General features: G+C 44.2%; 1 protein-coding gene across 1 annotated transcript in view; it reads right to left on the reverse strand.

The window, feature by feature from the left end:
- The window catches only part of LOC126210745 (kinesin-like protein KIF12), a gene marked incomplete at its 3' end in the record, with an annotated part of 623286 nt that overhangs the window by 541593 nt on the left and 61489 nt on the right, over positions 1-20204 (reverse strand). The window contains exon 2 of the mRNA XM_049940000.1: positions 11206-11398. Coding sequence (XP_049795957.1) covers positions 11206-11372 — 167 coding nt within the window. The remainder of the gene's footprint in view (positions 1-11205; positions 11399-20204) is intronic.

The raw sequence follows: 20204 nt of genomic DNA on the forward strand, positions 1-20204 counted from the left end.
TTTCTGTTCCGGTTTTCCCACAGTCCATGTTTCACTACCATACAATGCTGTACTCCAGACGTACATCCTCAGAAATTTCTTCCTCAAATTAAGGCCGGTATTTGATATTAGTAGACTTCTCTTGGCCAGAAATGCCTTTTTTGCCATAGCGAGTCTGCTTTTGATGTCCTCCTTGCTCCGTCCGTCATTGGTTATTTTACTGCCTAGGTAGCAGAATTCCTTAACTTCATTGACTTCGTGACCATCAATCCTAATGTTAAGTTTCTCGCTGTTCTCATTTCTACTGCTTCTCCTTACCTTCGTTTTTCTCCCATTTACTCTCAAACCATACTGTGTACTCATTGGACTGTTCATTCCGTTCAACAGATAGCAGATCATTTAATTCTTCTTCACTTTCACTCAGGATAGCAATGTCATCAGCGAATCGTATCATTGATATCCTTTCTCCTTGTATTTTAATTCCACTACTGAACCTTTCTTTTATTTCCATCATTGCTTCCTCGATGTACAGATTGAAGAGTAGGGGCGAAAGGCTACAGCCTTGTCTTACACCCTTCTTAATACGAGCACTTCGTTCTTGATCGTCCACTCTTATTATTCCCTCTTGGTTGTTATACATATTGTATATGACCCGTCTCTCCCTATAACTTACCCCTACTTTTTTCAGAATCTCGAACAGCTTGCACCATTTTATATTGTCGAACGCTTTTTCCAGGTCGACAAATCCTGTGAAAGTGTCTTGATTTTTCTTTAGCCTTGCTTCCATTATTAGCCGTAACGTCAGAATTGCCTCTCTCGTCCCTTTACTTTTCCTAAAGCCAAACTGATCGTCACCTAGCGCATCCTCAATTTTCTTTTCCATTCTTCTGTATATTATTCTTGTAAGCAGCTTCGATGCACGAGCTGTTAAGCTGATTGTGCGATAATTCTCGCACTTGTCAGCTCTTGCCGTCTTCGGAATTGTGTGGATGATGCTTTTCCGAAAGTCAGATGGTATATCGCCAGACTCATATATTCTACACACCAACGTGAATAGTCGTTTTGTTGCCACTTCCCCCAATGATTTTAGAAATTCTGATGGAATGTTATCTATCCCTTCTGCCTTATTTGACCGTAAGTCCTCCAAAGCTCTTTTAAATTCCGATTCTAATACTGGATCCCCTATCTCTTCTAAGTCGACTCCTGTTTCTTCTTCTATCACATCAGACAAACCTTCAACCCTCATAGAGGCTTTCAATGTATTCTTTCCACCTATCTGCTCTCTCCTCTGCATTTAACAGTAGAATTCCCTTTGCACTCTTAATGTTAACACCGTTGCTTTTAATGTCACCAAAGGTTGTTTTGACTTTCCTGTATGCTGAGTCTGTCCTTCCGACAATCATATCTTTTTCGATGTCTTCACATTTTTCCTGCAGCCATTTCGTCTTAGCTTCCCTGCACTTCCTATTTATTTCATTCCTCAACGATTTGTATTTCTGTATTCCTGATTTTCCCGGAACATGTTTGTACTTCCTCCTTTCATCAATCAACTGAAGTATTTCTTCTGTTACCCATGGTTTCTTCGCAGCTACCTTCTTTGTACCTATGTTTTCCTCCCCAACATCTGTGATGGCCCTTTTTAGAGATGTCCATTCCTCTTCAACTGTACTGCCTACTGCGCTATTCCTTATTGCTGTATCTATAGCGTTAGAGAACTTCAAACGTATCTCGTCATTCCTTAGTACTTCCGTATCCCACTTCTTTGCGTATTGATTCTTCCTGACTAATGTCTTGAACTTCAGCCTACTCTTCATCACTACTATATTGTGATCTGAGTCTATGTTTGCTCCTGGGTACGCCTTACAATCCAGTATCTGATTTCGGAATCTCTGTCTGACCATGATGTAATCTAATCGAAATCTTCCCGTATCTCCCGGCCTTTTCCAAGTATACCTCCTCCTCTTGTGATTCTTGAACAGGGTATTCGCTATTACTAGCTGAAACTTGTTACAGAACTCAATTAGTCTTTCTCCTCTTTCATTCCTTGTCCCAAGCCCATATTCTCCTGTAACCTTTTCTTCTACTCCTTCCCCTACAACTGCATTCCAGTCGCCCATGACTATTAGATTTTCGTCCCCCTTTACATACTGCATTACCCTTTCAATATCCTCATACACTTTCTCTATCTGTTCATCTTCAGCTTGCGACGTCGGCATGTATACCTGAACTATCGTTGTCGGTGTTGGTCTGCTGTCGATTCTGATTAGAACAACTCGGTCACCGAACTGTTCACAGTAACACACCCTCTGCCCTACCTTAGTATTCATAACGAATCCTACACCTGTTATACCATTTTCTGCTGCTGTTGATATTACCCGATACTCATCTGACCAGAAATCCTTGTCTTCCTTCCACTTCACTTCACTGACCCCTACTATATCTAGATTGAGCCTTTGCATTTCCCTTTCCAGATTTTCTAGTTTCCCTACCACGTTCAAGCTTCTGACATTCCACGCCCCGACTCGTTGAACGTTATCCTTTCGTTGATTATTCAATCTTTTTCTCATGGTAACCTCCCCCTTGGCAGTCCCCTCCCGGAGATCCGAATGGGGGACTATCCCGGAATCTTTTGCCAATGGAGAGATCATCATGACACTTCTTCAAATACAGGCCACATGTCCTGTGGATACACGTTACGTGTCTTTAATGCAGTGGTTTCCATTGCCTTCTGCATCCTCATGTCGTTGATCATTGCTGATTCTTCCGCCTTTAGGGGCAATTTCCCACCCCTAGGACAAGAGAGTGCCCTGAACCTCTATTCGCTCCTCCGCCCTCTTTGACAAGGCCGTTGGCAGAATGAGGCTGACTTCTTATGCCGGAAGTCTCCGGCCGCCAATGCTGATTATTTATCAAAATTTAGGCAGTGGCGGGGATCGAACCCGGGACCGAAGACGTTTTGATTATGAATCAAAGACGCTACCCCTATACCACGGGTACTCAGAAATATCCTGTAGTTTTTAATGAGTGAATTTGCGAATATCGAAATATGTGACATAAATAGTCGTATCCTTTTATTGGATTGCCTTGGAATCTTACATTTACTATACTGCCATGAGGCCATAGTCCTTAGTTTGTGACTCAAATTTCATCTTGGTACGTATACCCGTTCCTCAGAACAGGTGACAGAAGGTATGTAAACAGTTGCACAGATAGATACACGGTTGGATAACAGAGTTGTCTGATAAGGGTTCCATTTTTACCGAAAAAATTGAACCGTTATACGGTACGAAACCCTAAAAACAAAATAAATTTAGACCAAAATCGGTGATCAAAGAAATACTTCATCACTGTCATCTTCACTTTCCGGAGTTAGGCCTGTTCCCTCGTCATTCCTATTTTAGAGAAGATTGGAAGGTTTTAAAACACCTGCTGCATAAGAATGTTGGATAAGTTGAGTTATGATAAGGAACTGAAGATAGTTGCAGAGAAAAACACATTATCATTTGACTTTGCTTCTCTACAGCATAATATTCAGATCCGCTTGGAAGTGGCCTGAGGTAAACGCCAAAACCGATCGTGAACTTAATAAAGTTCTTATTAGCAACCGGAGGGGCTTTTCCTTAATAGGGGGATCACGGAATCGTCAATACAGTAGCGAAGTTGGAATGAATGTAGGATGCAGTAGAGATATAGAGATGAAAATGCTTGCAGAGGACAGACTAGCATAAAACGAGTTTCTTGTCAAGGCCTTGAAGGCACAAGGGATGTCGACCGACCGCCATATTATCCTTTATCTTACAGTGTCAGATGGATGTGGTATGGAGGGACAAGTGGCTGTTTCGTCGACTTTTCAGTCCGTGGAGCCGTCCCTTCTCATTCAGGTAGCTCCACAATTGGATTCATTTCTTCCACCACGGAAAAATCCTTGGTAGTATGGCGTATGGAACCCTAGTCCTTCGTGTGGCACCCATCTACGATTTCTACTCAGCAACGGAGGCGGACATAGAGAGGCGTATAGAGCTGTATCAGTCTGGTGACCACAACTGCATCCCCCTCAGTAGCCGAGGTCGATAACGCAGGACTGTGCCGTGCGAGATGGACTCTGAGGTAAGCAGGTTGGAATTCTGATGGTCGGTGAACTTTTCAACTTTTCACTGCCAGTAGCTGGCCGGCAAGGCGATGAGTGGTTGTTGCGTAAAGTCTTTGCGCCAATGTTGTGGATTAAATTCCACACTTCTCTGCGGTGTCTCATATGAGACTGTTAACGGTGACCCATCCTTTACACGGGGACCTTAATCTCGGCGACACCCTCGATAGTGTTCGAGAGGAACATGCTATATGCTGGCGCTGGGTGTGTCACCCTCTCACTTCTCTCGTCTTACAACACAAACACAACACTATTACTCATGTACCCTCCACAAATGCGCTTACGATCCGACTATCACTAATACGCTAGGAAAGAGAGCGGGCTAAAAGCACCCTTCCCACAAGCCGGCAGAACCCATCCAATGGAATATCTCGGCCAACAATTCCATATTACATTTACATTTATAAGTACATTTCTATCACAACGACTTATTGCATGGCTTTTAGTAGTCATCCATGTTCTGGTAATCTTTCCGTATAGTCTTTATGTCTATATAAATGTATTACATCGTTTATACGTTCAACTCTCTTCTAACACCTTCATTTTTTTATTTCATATAATTTTCGACATCATTGACGAGTCCTAGTAATCTCATTAATCGGCGTTTTGTGGCGTTGGTCACGCATCGCTGATGTTAAGGAAATATTTTTATTTTGAGGTATTTATAAATATAAGTTATATTACTTTTACAGTGAAAATGCAATGTTTTATTTAAATTACATAAATTCTAGAAACGTTAACAGAATTCAACCGCTAACATAAATAAATAGCAGCTTTCCATGTAATTGTTTTCTATTCGTTCATGAAGTTTTTTTTCCTTTATTTTTTCTAGAACTATAATTTTTATTTTGGGTATTTATCATTTAATATGTGATTATAGAGTTTTTATTGAGTGGAAACGTTTTTAATTTAAATGACTCCTTTTATTGTTATTGTTTTAATGTCTATTCTTTCAATACGGTTATTAATTATTAGTCCAAATTTTATTATACACTCCTGGAAATTGAAATAAGAACACCGTGAATTCATTGTCCCAGGAAGGGGAAACTTTATTGACACATTCCTGGGGTCAGATACATCACATGATCACACTGACAGAACCACAGGCACATAGACACAGGCAACAGAGCATGCACAATGTCGGCACTAGTACAGTGTATATCCACCTTTCGCAGCAATGCAGGCTGCTATTCTCCCATGGAGACGATCGTAGAGATGCTGGATGTAGTCCTGTGGAACGGCTTGCCATGCCATTTCCACCTGGCGCCTCAGTTGGACCAGCGTTCGTGCTGGACGTGCAGACCGCGTGAGACGACGCTTCATCCAGTCCCAAACATGTTCAATGGGGGACAGATCCGGAGATCTTGCTGGCCAGGGTAGTTGACTTACACCTTCTAGAGCACGTTGGGTGGCACGGGATACATGCTGACGTGCATTGTCCTGTTGGAACAGCAAGTTCCCTTGCCGGTCTAGGAATGGTAGAACGATGGGTTCGATGACGGTTTGGATGTACCGTGCACTATTCAGTGTCCCCTCGACGATCACCAGTGGTGTACGGCCAGTGTAGGAGATCGCTCCCCACACCATGATGCCGGGTGTTGGCCCTGTGTTCCTCGGTCGTATGCAGTCCTGATTGTGGCGCTCACCTGCACGGCGCCAAACACGCATACGACCATCATTGGCACCAAGGCAGAAGCGACTCTCATCGCTGAAGACGACACGTCTCCATTCGTCCCTCCATTCACGCCTGTCGCGACACCACTGGAGGCGGGCTGCACGATGTTGGGGCGTCAGCGGAAGACGGCCTAACGGTGTGCGGGACCGTAGCCCAGCTTCATGGAGACGGTTGCGAATGGTCCTCGCCGATACCCCAGGAGCAACAGTGTCCCTAATTTGCTGGGAAGTGGCGGTGCGGTCCCCTACGGCACTGCGTAGGATCCTACGGTCTTGGCGTGCATCCGTGCGTCGCTGCGGTCCGGTCCCAGGTCGACGGGCACGTGCACCTTCCGCCGACCACTGGCGACAACATCGATGTACTGTGGAGACCTCACGCCCCACGTGTTGAGCAATTCGGCGGTACGTCCACCCGGCCTCCCGCATGCCCACTATACGCCCTCGCTCAAAGTCCGTCAACTGCACATACGGTTCACGTCCACGCTGTCGCGGCATGCTACCAGTGTTAAAGACTGCGATGGAGCTCCGTATGCCACGGCAAACTGGCTGACACTGACGGCGGCGGTGCACAAATGCTGCGCAGCTAGCGCCATTCGACGGCCAACACCGCGGTTCCTGGTGTGTCCGCTGTGCCGTGCGTGTGATCATTGCTTGTACAGCCCTCTCGCAGTGTCCGGAGCAAGTATGGTGGGTCTGACACACCGGTGTCAATGTGTTCTTTTTTCCATTTCCAGGAGTGTATTTTATTAGCCGCTGACAGGTAGCCTCACGAATACGATGCACTTGTCGAGCAAGTCATCGACTTCACTCTTGTGATGGGTCGCTTATATCGGCCGTCTTAAGTTACGTTAATCGGAGATGGCATGGCGTAGGCACGTAATGACGCCAAGTTACTTCTGAGAAGGTTGGTTGGTTAGTTTGGGGGAGGGGACCAAGTAGCGTGGTCATCGGTCTTCCGAGAACGAAATCACTGTCCGGACAAGAGGGTTTTTCAAGTGTTAATAGAAACTTACATACAGGGTGAAGAAAAAATGCCAAACTTTGTGGTCGGTACGCGATTCCTCATCCAGATTAAAGATGAAAGTTTATCTAAAAAATCAGATCGGATGCGTTCCGGAAACACATCTATGAAAGCTGGCAACACTGTCACATGTTGCAACGTATAGAAATGTACAGAGGAACGTGTACAGTTCGCACTACTATACCAGTTGCAGCAGACTGCTGGTAATTCAAACCCACATTCACCACGGAGCTATGGTTAGAATACTCATCAGGTTCATCTTTTAATTTTTAGACGTCCGTTTCCTAGTTATCGTTGTCTATAAGCAAGACATCATTTTGTCACTTGACAACAGTCCACCACATAAGTGGCCTCCATTAAACTGCATGCGTATGTCTACTAACCACGCAGTGCACAACCATAAGTTCATGTAGGACGGCTTCCCAATGGAGAACACAAACGATGAATACGTCAACATGATTCTGGGGATGGATGCATCAGATAACCAAGCTACTGCTGCTTCTCGTGGGTATGCTGCGTGGTACCCTCAAAGGCGCCATCCTGATCAGAATATTTTTATTCGCCTGGAGCAACGCCTTTGGGAAACCAATTATCTTTATCCGCAAGTAATGGACACAGGTCGTTCAAGAACTAAACATACTCCACAAACAGAGTACGCGATTCTTGAAACCGTTTACCAATCACCTGGTGATAAGGGAAATGCGACCGTTGTAATGAAGACCGAAGATAATGAGCAAAAGATCCGACACCTATTAGGTCCGACGACGTACCCAAAACTAAGCGCAAATCCGACGCAGTGTATCACACACACCACAAATTATATCAGAAGCGTAACAGAGCCAAACACTCGGCGAAGTAAGAAATCAGAAAAAGAAATGTCGGGTACGGCCTTTCTGCCATACATTAACAGAGTGACGGACAGAATCGACCGTATACTGCGCAAACACGGAGATTTTCAAACCGACAAGGAAGATCAAAGAGTGTCTTAAATCGGCAGAGGTGAAAAGGAACCCACTTGCACTGTCAGGAATGTACCGCATACCATTCACATGCGGAAAAGTTTGTGTCGGAATGACTGGACGATCAATCAACACCAGGATCAAAGAACATATGCGACTTCGCAGGTTGGGGCAGGTGGAGAAATGGGCCTTGGAAGAGCACGAACTGTGTGAGACCGACCACGTAATAAAATTCGCCGACACGTAAGTTCTGGCTGTAGAGAAGCAGTATCACACACACTTGTTCAGAGAAGCTATAGAAACAGAAAAAACACGGGAATAACTTCAACAAGAAAGAAGAAAGCCTTATTAAGGTAAACGGATCCTGGCTTCCGCGAGCTCGGCTCCAGTTCACCACCGTCAATGGAGGGTGAAGCTTTGACAATGTAAGCCACTCGTGCTGGCGAAATGTCAGTAAAATCATCAAACGAATGTCGGCCGAAGAACCCGAGACAGAAGCCAATAGGCAGTTTGTCAACATTTGCACTGTTGAGATGGCCTGTACGGACAGACTGTAGTGATGTCCAACGACTTCACTGGAATGTTGGCATAGAGTCAGTCTGCATAGAGAACTAGAGAGAGGAAAAGTACTCTCTCACCTATTTTTCGTATACAGAAAATTATTAAAGATTTTGTTACAACTTTATACTCCTTCAGCAATACTCTAGAAAGTTAATGGCCTGAGCAGATGTTGATGGAGCCTGGTTGGGCGATAAAAGCATGAGGTATTTTTTATGGTTCTTAGTACATAGAAACGGCATGTTGGTAGTTGAAAGCAACTGGTGGCGAGTCCATCCCTCAGTAAATCTTGCCCAACAGGCCCACAGCCGTACAGGGCAGACACAGCAGCCCCTAGTCGAGACAGGTCTCCAGCAGGACAATGCCGCTATACCTGCACTGGCGCTAGCCAAAGGCTGGGCTGGGGTGCCAGACTGAAGGGACACATCTACACAGTGGAGTCATAAACCGGACATTGTGTGCAGAGCAATGCGTAATAAAAGTTCACAAGTTTTCGTGTTCACTGATACTGCGAACAGGCCTGTGAGTTACTTCCATCGACTGCTTCGGTTTATAAGAAACTCCGGCGTCTGGGAAAAGTTTAGAGATAGAATCTTTATTACACCTCATAGTTAGGACTAACATGCTCCAAGGCACAGACAGTTTAGATAAAGATCTTTAAGATTCTATCTGTTTGCTTGTTGCTGTGGGAAGTGACGTGACTTTGGAGAAAAATATCTTCTCCCTCCATGAAAACTTAAAAAACTCCAGTAATAGGCGGTTTCTTTTTTTTTTCAGAGACGCAGGATTCTTAACTCTTGCGATAGTTCGACATGAGTTTGTGCTGTCATGTAGGATGGGAGATTTAGCGCCTCTAAAGCCCTGTGATTGGCTCAAGATGGAATGAAGGAGGTGTCGTTAGTGCACTTTACAGTAAAACAGTATTTTTTTATCTGGTGAGGTGAGAGGCACTCGAGTTCTAGACTTCGGTCTGGAAGCATCTTCTGATCAAAGTTCTGGCACGTGTGATTGGTACTTGGGACCTGTCCTGAGAGCCGGCCAGGGTGGCCGAGCGGTTCTAGGCGCTACAGTCTGGAACCGCGCGATCGCTATGGTTGCAGGTTCGAATCCTGCGTCGGGCATAGATGTGTATGATGTCCTTAGGTTAGTTAGGTTTAAGTAGTTCTAAGTTCTAGGGGACTGATGACCTTAGAAGTTAAGTCCCATAGTGCTCAGAGCCATTTGAACCATTTTTGAACCTGTCCTGAGACTGACATCACTTGCGAGTAGACTGGGGAACCTGTGGTGAAGTTCTTACTATATTGACAGTGTGACTTCAAATGTCTCGGACCACTCGTTTGCCGAGGGCACACTTATTCGCTTTTGGTTTACCAGTCTTGACGTTTGGTATCCTCGTGTGCTTCGTTGCATACGTGAGTCCCTGGTACGAGCAGTGAATGGGTGTGTCACACACGGAAATCTACCATGATTTCAGAGATCTGATAGAGAGTAAATTGCGATCCATCTGCCTGATCGCTAGACAGTGAGATTTTGCATTTCTTTCGAGGGTGCGATCGATTCACAGGTGGCCCCCATCTCGCCAGCAGAGGCGAGCAGACAGGGTAACGTATTGCTGCTCCGGCCTTGTGAGGGCGTACAGATCTCAATCTCCACTTGCTCTCAGCTTCACCTATGTATACTTCTGTAGGTTATCAATCAAAGTCTGCTCAGTGTCAGATCAATTCAAACTGCATTCTCCACATTTTTAGAGCCAGAGTACTTCACTCACTTCTGCCATCCAGGATCCTTGTCGACTGTTCTCTTAACCCAAATGTTAGTTGTTTACTGTATTCAATCAATAACTATAATTTATGTCTGTTTTTCTTTTAAAAAATAAATGTTGCTAGTAAATTTTACTACATTCTCAATAATTTTATATAGTCAGCACCACGGGTTAACTTTCATTGTGCCAGGATAACTTTCAAACTGAAAGCCTTTTCTTCGCAGATAAAAGTTAATTTATGCTGTGTAAGCGAGTTATTCTTAGAGAGTCCTGATTTTTGCAAGAACTGTAATACGTTTCTCCTCGCCAATTTCTGAGCAGTCAGGCAGTGTTATTAATTCAGAGTTTCATTGCTATCACGAGTTAGCAAATACTATGGTGATCATTATTGAGGCCACATATTAGTGTGCCATCTCCCTAAGTCGATAATTTGTGCTTGGCACACCTAGGTCTCTATGTGCCAGTTGGTCGACAAACCATATCCTCCCAAGAATAGGAAGCGCCTGAAAGACATGAGAAGTCCACCACACTCTGTATACACATAAAAATACTCTTTAACACGAATTATATTTAAGATCTTTAATTCAAAAATAGTTGCCATTCATTGGTTCTGACTAAGGTCTTCGGCATGTCTCCCTAGGTCATGCTGATCAAATTTGAGAGTCTGTTCGTGGGCTGCAGTGTGCTTGCTGACACAGGTGGGAAGTGGTCGTCAAACAGCTGATTTGTCATCGGTTTTGCAGCCGGGCTATAGCGTATGCGATCGCACTGCGCTCTGTAATTTTGCACACGAGCGGTATTTGCACACACACAAGCACAGAACAGGCCTTCTTGCGGGTAGCCAACACTATCAGCGCCTGCCCGTGAGCGCAGCCGATGGGGTAGCGTTGGTACAGCTTGCCTTAGTTGCAAGACAAATGCCAGAACTGGGCATCCTACGCTACATAATTCAATCGAGATTGCGCTTCTCCAACTACCCGGCTGCCTGGTTTTTGGCTCAGGAGTCCGACACTCTACCTTCAACGGAAGGCAATGAAAAATGTAAAAGAAATTGCTTGGTGCACGAATGGGGGGCAGAGAGCTGATAGCACAGAGCGGTACTCACTCGGCGCCCCTGGAGCCGGGCAGCGATCCGCCGGTGCTGTTGCCGGGAGAGCTGCCCCTGGAAGCGGGGCCCTGCCGCCGCGACCCCCTGCTGTCGCCGCCCCCGCCGCCTCCGCCGGCCCTCTTGGAGCGGCCGGGGCTAGTGCCACGCTGACCCTGGCCGGTCATCTCGAAGTCTGCAGCATTCAGCGATCCTGTGGGCACACCGACGGTGTCGTTGCATCCAGGGGGCCTATATACAGGGTGAAGCAAAATGGCCTAGTAGTGTCTGAGCAGTGTAGGGGATGTCGAATCGAGCAAATGTTTCCAGATAACTGCACGTCGGAAATGCAAAGGTATGGAGCTACGACCATAAACACATACACAACATGTGACTAGTGTGCAGTGAGCGAACGTGCTTGGGTGCGCCTATCAGCTGAGCCAAATTTTAGGTCCATCCCTCCTTCCTAGCCCCGTCACCCGCTCACCAATGTAAAACTAACATTTGGCAATTTCTTATAGATATTTTCCCAATTATAATTTTATAGATAGGTTGAATGAAAACGAACACTTATTGAAAAATATTTCTCCCACAACTTGTCACACACAGCAGTTTCTCATTGCAGTGTCTGCCGTGTCTGAAGGAATATGCACTGCAGCGACTACAGCTGTTATGAAATACATGTATGCACTGCAGTATCGCATTTATCCGCCGAAGCTGGGCAAGTAAATTTCAAATAAAATGTCTCCCCTGTATGGGAATATATACGAGTGTCACTCCAAAAGAAATGCACACTATTTTTTAAAAAAATCCATCTTTTATTCTACATGTTTGAAAGTTTTACAGTGTGTAGATACTTCCTTTAGGAACAATATTTTCATTTCTCCACATAATTTCCATCCCTCTCAACTGCCTTACGCCATCTTGGAACCAGCGCCTGTATACCCGCATGGTAAAATTCTGGACCAACCTGTTGGAGCCACTGTTTGGCATCGTGCACAATGGAGTCATCATCTTCAAACCTTGTTCCACGAAGAGTCTTTCAGTTTCCCAAAGAGATGATAGTCACATGGAGCCAGGTCAGGACTGTAAGGCGGGTGTTTCAGTGTTGTCCGAGTTTTGTGATCGCTTCCATGGTTTTTTGACTGACGTGTGGCCGTGCATTGTCGTGCAACACCAAAACATCCTGCTTTTGCCGATTTGTTCGAACACGACTCAGTCGAGCTTGAAGTGTCTTCAGTGTCGTCACATATGCATCAGAATTTATGGTGGTTCCACTCAGAATGATGTCCACAAGCAAGAGTCCTTCGGAATCGAAAAACACCGTAGCCATAACTTTTCCAGCAGAAGGTGTGGTTTTCAATTTTTTTCCTTGGGTGAATTTGCATGATGCCACTCAAATGGTTCAAATGGCTCTGAGCACTATGGGACTCAACATCTTAGGTCATAAGTCCCCTAGAACTTAGAACTACTTAAACCTAACTAACCTAAGGACATCACACACACCCATGCCCGAGGCAGGATTCGAACCTGCGACCGTAGCAGTCCCGCGGTTCCGGACTGCAGCGCCAGAACCGCTAGACCACCGCGGCCGGCATGATGCCACTCCATTGAGTACCTCTTCGTCTCTGGTGAAAAATGATGGAGCCATGTTTCATCAGCTGACACAATTCTTCCAAGAAATTCATCTCCACCATTCTCGTACTGTTCCAAAAGTTCGGTGCATACCGTTTTTCTTGTTTCTTTGTGAGCCACTGTCAACATCCTGGGAACCCACCTGGCACAAACCTTTGTAACGCCAACACTTTCAACATTCTGCAAACACTTGCTTCCCTTATCCCAACGTAGTGTGACAATTTGTTCACCGTGATGCGTCTGTCAGCTGTCACCAATTCGTTAACTCTCTATAGATTGTCTGGAGTGTGTGCAGTACGAGGCCTGCCGCTGCGACGACAACCCTCAATATTGCCGTGCCTGCTTTCATCATGTAACCTGCTTGCCCACCGAATAACTGTGCTGCGATCGACAGCAGCATGTCCATACACCTTCTTCAACCTCTTGTGGATGTTTCCCACTGTCTCATTTTCACAGCACAGGAATTCTATGGCAGCACGTTGCCTCTGATGAACGTCAAGTGTAGGAGCCACCTTGAAGACTTGCTGTGACGGCGCCACTCACGGGAACAGGTTGAACTAAGTTTCAAAACAAGCGGGAAGGATGTATCTACACACAAAAACTTTCACACATGCAGAATGAAAACTGTATTTTTACAAAAGTAGTGTGCATTTCTTTTGATGTGACCCTCGTATAATGTGTGTACGAGTACAGGCAGGAACGACGACATATGAAAGCCGGCGTCTGGCCGTGACGCATGCTCGGATAGCCAAAGTAATTAAGGCGACCACTCGCCACAAGGGGGAAATCCGGGTTCGTGTCTAGCGCAAATTCTCAACTTCGTCATTCCATTATACAGCTGAAGGTAGGACCATATTCGCAAGTGCGAATACAATTGATGTAACTCTTATTTCCGCGTTGCATTAAAATTGATAAGATGTTCACCTACTGAAATACAGGCGATTGTCAAGGAGATTGCGGAGCTGCGTTCTTGTAATTTATTAGAACGTTATACACGGAAGAAGCTCAAGTTTAAGAGTAAAAATACTGGCTGGCGGAGTGGCTGGTAAATTACGTCATATACGCGCCCCCTTTTCTACTTCCTACTTTCACCGCCGCATCTTGCTTCAGACATCAATTGGCAGAACCATGGACTTTGCCGTTGGTGGGGAGGCTTGCGTGCCTCAGCGATACAGATGGCCGTACCGTAGGTGCAACCACAACGGAGGGGTATCTCTTGAGAGGCCAGACAAACGTTTAGTTCCTGAAGAGGGGCAGCAGCCTTTTCAGTAGTTGCAGGGGCAACAGTCTGGATGATTGACCGATCTGATCTTGTAACACTAATCAAAACGGCCTTGCTGTGCTGGTACTGCGAACGGCTGAAAGCAAGAGGAAACTACAGACGTAATTTTTCCTGAGGGCATGCAGCTTTACTGTATGGTTAAATGATGATGGCGTCCTCTCGGGTAAAATATTCCGGAGGTAAAATAGTCCCCCATTCGGATCTCCGGGCGGGGACTACTCAGGAGCACGTATACATCAAGAGAAAGAAAGCTAGCGTTCTACAGATCGGAGCGTGAAATGTCAGATCCCTTAATCGCGCAGGTAGGTTAGAAAATTTAAAAAGGGAAATTGATACCTTAAAGTTAGATATAGTAGGAATTAGTGAAGTTCGGTGGCAGAAGGAACAAGACTTTTGGTCAGGCGAATACAGAGTTATAAATACAAAATCAAATAGGGATAATGCAGGAGTCGGTTTAATAATGAATAAAAGAATAGGAGTGCGGGTAAGCTACTACAAACAGCATAGTGAACGCATTATTGTGGCCAAGATAGACACGAAGCCCACGCCTACTACTGTAGTACAAGCTTATATGCCAACTAGCTCTGCAGATGACGAAGGAATTGAAGAAATGTATGATGAAATAAAATATATTATTCAGGTAGAGAAGGGAGACGAAAATTTAATAGTCATTGGTGACTGGAATTCGGTAGTAGGAAAAGGGAGACAAGGAAACGTAGTAGGTGAATATGGATTGGGGCTAAGAAATAAAAGAGGAAGCCGCCTGGTAGAATTTTGCACAGAGCACAACTTAATCATAGCTAACACTAATCATGAATGAAAGTTGTATACATGGAAGAAGCCTGGAGATACCGACAGGTTTCAGATAGATTATATAATGATAAGCCAGAGATTTAGGAACCAGGTTTTAAATTGTAAGACATTTCCAGGGGCAGATGTGGACTCTGACCACAATCTGTTGGTTATGAACTGTAGATTAAAACTGAAAAAACTGCAAAAAGGTGGGAATTTAAGGAGATGGGACCTGGATAAACTGACTAAACCAGAGGTTGTACAGAGTTTCAGGGAGAGCATAAGGAAATAATTGACAGGAATGGGGGGAAGAAATACAGTAGAAGAAGAATGGGTAGCTTTGATAGATGAAGTAGTGAAGGTAGCAGAGGATCAAGTAGGGAAAAAGACGAGAGCTAGTAGAAATCCTTGGGTAACAGAAGAAATATTGAATTTAATTGATGAAAGGAGAAAATATAAAAATGCAGTAAATGAAGCAGGCAAAAAGGAATACAAACGTCTCAAAAATGACATTGACAGGAAGAGCAAAATGGCTAAGCAAGCATGGCTAGAGGACAAATGTAAGGATGTAGAGGCTTATCTCACTAGGGGTAAGAAAGATACTGCCTACAGGAAAATTAAAGAGACCTTTGGAGAAAAGACAACCACTTGTATGAATATCAAGAGCTCAGATGGAAACCCAGTTCTAAGCAAAGAAGGGAAAACAAAGGTGGAATGAGTATATAGAGGGCCTATACAAGGGTGATGTACTTGAGGACAATATTATGGAAATGGAAGAGAATTTAGATGAAGATGAAATGGGAGATACGATACTGCGTGAAGAGTTTCACAAAGCACTGAAAGACCTGAGTCGAAACAAGGCCCCGGGAGTAGACAACATTCCATTAGAACTACTGACGGCCTTGGGAGAGCCAGTCCTGACAAAACTCTACCATCTAGTGAGCAAGATGTATGAGACAGGTGAGATACCCTCAGACTTCAAGAAGAATATAATAATTCCAATCTCAAAGAAAGCAGGTGCTGACAGATGTGAAAATTACTGAACAATCACTTTAATAAGTCACGGATGTAAAATACTAACGCGAATTCTTTACAGACGAATGCAGAAACTGATAGAAGCCGACCTCGGGGAAGATCAGTTTGGATTCCGTAGAAATATTGGAACACGTGAGGCAATACTGACCCTACGACTTATCTTAGAAGCTAGATTAAGGAAAGGCAAGCCTACGTTTCTAGCATTTGTAGACTTAGAGAAAGCTTTTGACAATGTTGACTGGAATACTCTCTTTCAAATTCTGAAGGTGGCAGGGGTACAATACAGGGAGCGAAAGGCTATTTACAATTTGTACAGAAGCCAGATGGCAGTTATAAGAGTCGAGGGACATGAAAGGAAAGCAGTGGTTGGGAAGGGAGTGAGACAAGGTTGTAGCCTATCCCCGATGTTATTCAATCTGTATATTGAGCAAGCAGTGAAGGAAACAAAAGAAAAATTTGGAGTAGGTATTAAAATCCGTGGAGAAGAAATATAAACTTTGAGGTTCGCCGATGACATTGTAATTCTGTCAGAGACAGCAAAGGACTTGGAAGAGCAGTTGAACGGAATGGACAGTGTCTTGAAAGGAAGATATAAGATGAACATCAACAAAAGCAAAACGAGGATAATGGAATGTAGTGGAATTAGGTCGGGTGATGCTGAGGGAATTAGATTAGGAAATGAGACACTTAAAGTAGTAAAGGAGTTTTGCTATATGGGAAGCAAAATAACTGATGATGGTCGAAGTAGAGAAGATATAAAATGTAGACTGGCAATGGCAAGGAAAGCATTTCTGAAGAAGAGAAATTTGTTAACATCGAGTATAGATTTAACTGTCAGGAAGTCGTTTCTAAAAGTATTTGTATGGAGTGTAGCCTTGTATGGGAGTGAAACGTGGACGATAAATAGTTTGGACAAGAAGAGAATAGAAGCTTTCGAAATGTGGTGCTACAGAAGAATGCTGAAGATTAGATGGGTAGATCACATAACTAATGATGTATTGAATAGAATTGGGGAGAAGAGGAGTTTGTGGCACAACTTGACAAAAAGAAGGGACCGGTTAGTAGGACATGTTCTGAGGCATCAAGGGATCACAAATTTAGCATTGGATGGCAGCGTGGAGGGTAAAAATCGTAGAGGGAGACCAAGAGATGAATACACTAAGCAGATTCAGAAGGATGTAGGTTGCAGTAGGTACTGGGAGATGAAGAAACTTGCACAGGATAGGGTAGCATGGAGTGCTGCATCAAACCAGTCTCAGGACTGAAGACCACAACAACTACAACAAGACTGGTTGACCAAAGCCTTCCTGATGACTCAATTTCCATGTAAAAGAAATATATGGCAGTAGTTATTGCAATTACCGTATTATGACCGTGCATTGCACTTTGCATGGTTGCAGTATTACTTTTTGAAATATTTTCAGCATGTTGCTGATCACGAAGTTCAAACGGAAAGACGAGTTAAGTTGTCCGCTGCGTACAGGAGGATTGCAGAACAGTTGTTTGGAGCTAGAGAAGTTATAAAATTCGCAGTCAGGTACTTAAGAATTTATTTCTTTATGATTTGTAAGAAGAGTAATTAATTTGCGCTTCCTTTGTTCTCAATCAGAATTTATTATTGTCAGAGATGTAACGTCACATATCTGCGTACGTCTTTCAGCAGAACAAATTTGAATTGCAAATATTCACGATTTTATAAAATAATACGAAATCAGTGTTAGTACTAAAATGTACACAAGGTATAAAATGGCAGGACATTGGCGGAGCTGTCATTTCTACTACGATGATTAACGTGAAATGGTTTCCGAAGTGGTTATGGTCGCACGATGGGTTTTAACAGGTTTTGAAAGCGGAATGGTAGTTGGAGCTAGACGCATTGGACATTCCATGTCGAAAATCGTTAGGGGACTCAATATGCAGGGATCCACAGTGACAAGAGAGTGCCGAGAATACTACATTTTAGGCATTACCTGTCGCCGCGGACAACGCAGTGGCCGATAGTCTCCCTTAATGACCGAGAGCGGAGCGTTTGCGTAGAGTTGTCAGTATTAAAAGACAAGCAACACTGCGTGAAATAACCGCAGAAATCAACGTGGAGCGCACGGCGAACGTATTTGGACAGAGCGGCGAAGTTTGGCGCTAAAGGGCTATGGCAGCAGACGACATTGCCTGCAGAGCTTCTCCTGGGCTCGTGATCGCATCGGTTGAATCCTAGACGACTGCAAAACGTGGCCTGCTCAGATAAGCCACTACTTCAGTTGGTAAGAGCTGATTGACGGTATGGTCGAGTCATGGACCCAAGTTGTCGACAAGACACTTTGGAAGCTGGTGGCGGCTCCAAAACCCTGTGAGCTGTGTTTGCATGTATTGGTCTGGGTCCTCTGATCCAAATGAACCGGTCATTGACTGGAAATGATTATGTTCGGCTATTTGGAGACAATCTACAGGTAGTAATGGACTTCATGTTCCCAAATCGATGTCGTGTCAATAGGCTACAACTGTTCGCGATTGGTCTGTCGATTGGTCTGTAGAACATTCTGGACAATTCGAGCGAATGATTTGGATACCCAGACCACCCGACATAAATCCCATCGAACATTTGTGGGACGTAATAGATGGTCGAAGTAGAGAGGATATAAAATGTAGACTGGCAATGGCAAGGAAATCGTTTCTGAAGAAGAGAAATTTGTTAACATCGAGTATAGATTTAAGTGTCAGGAAGTCGTTTCTGAAAGTATTTGTATGGAGTGTAGCCATGTATGGAAGTGAAACATGGACAATAACCAGTTTGGACAAGAAGAGAATAGAAGCTTTCGAAATGTGGTGCTACATAAGTATGCTGAAGATAAGGTGGGTAGATCACGTAACTAATGAGGAGGTATTGAATAGGATTGGGGAGAAGAGAAGTTTGTGGCACAACTTGACTAAAAGAAGGGATCGGTTGGTAGGACATGTTTTGAGGCATCAAGGAATCACAAATTTAGCATTGAAGGGCAGTGTGGAGGGTAAAAATCGTAGAGGGAGACCAAGAGATCAATACACTAAGCAGATTCTGAAGGAAGTAGGTTGCAGTAGGTACTGGGAGATGAAGAAGCTTGCACAGGATAGAGTAGCATGGAGAGCTGCATCAAACCAGTCTCAGGACTGAAGACCACAACAACAACAAAAATAGACAGATCAGTTCGTGCACAACATGCTGCACGGGCATGGACGGCTACAGAGGCAGCATGGCTCAATATTTCAACAGGGACTCCCAACGACTTGTTGAGTTCATGCCACGTCGTGTTGCAGAATTACGCAGGGCAAAATGAGATCCGACACGATATTAGCAGGTATCCCAAGACGTTTGCCACATCAGTGCACAGTACCAAGTGTCAAACTTTACTGCAGTGCTTTTTCTAGAGTGCAGTTTACTATCTTAACAAATTAAAGATACTGGGGTCCTTTTATCGTTGTTGATTTCATATTAGGCTTTACCCCGTAAACATCACAGAAAATTCGTGTCTAACATGACCAGCTATGGATAGCAATTCATAGTTTGCCTAGATTCTTCTGTTCAACTGGAACCATTATTTTCAACTAATTTTATCAGTATCTGCGATCTTTAACATAACAGGTATTAGCTGGAACAAATTAGTTCAAATGCACACACTTCCGTACACTATCCGCATACTGGCCGTCTTTGTATGGTCGTGCATGCACACTGGTACGTTTCTGACCTATAATCAGCTGGAAAATTCCTCTCCGTTCGACGTCTCATACCCTACTCTGACTTATTGGGCTGCCAGACTGTTTTTCTCCATGTCGTGGCCGATCCTTTAGCGATAGCCATAGTTCCCACGGAATCTAGAATTACGTCACGTCCAAATGGGATGCAGTTACCTACCGAACGTAAGGAAAGCTGTATTTGATAAGCGAAAGCAAAGCAGCATTTCTAGTGCATTATTTCATAACAGATTGGACAAATGGCGTTCCCGTGTGGCTGTATATCAAATACGGAGTAAATGGAACAGTCCGTTGTTACTCAGAACATACTTTTAGGAAACATCAAGGATAGTGAAAGGAAAGCTATGAGTTATGATTTTCTGTACGTACACACAATAACGGGAACCGACCACAGTAATAAGTTTCATACGTTTTATTTCATCGACGCACTAAGCTTTACATCACTTTTCTCGTCTTTGCCCAAAGTATTTTGATTAATATTTTGGATCTCATAACGTGACTTACACTGAGAACATGCATAAAATCGATAGCAGTTATGACATTTAGAATA

The sequence above is a fragment of the Schistocerca nitens genome, chromosome 1 (genome assembly GCF_023898315.1).
Source record: "Schistocerca nitens isolate TAMUIC-IGC-003100 chromosome 1, iqSchNite1.1, whole genome shotgun sequence".
Taxonomy (NCBI): domain Eukaryota; kingdom Metazoa; phylum Arthropoda; class Insecta; order Orthoptera; family Acrididae; genus Schistocerca; species Schistocerca nitens.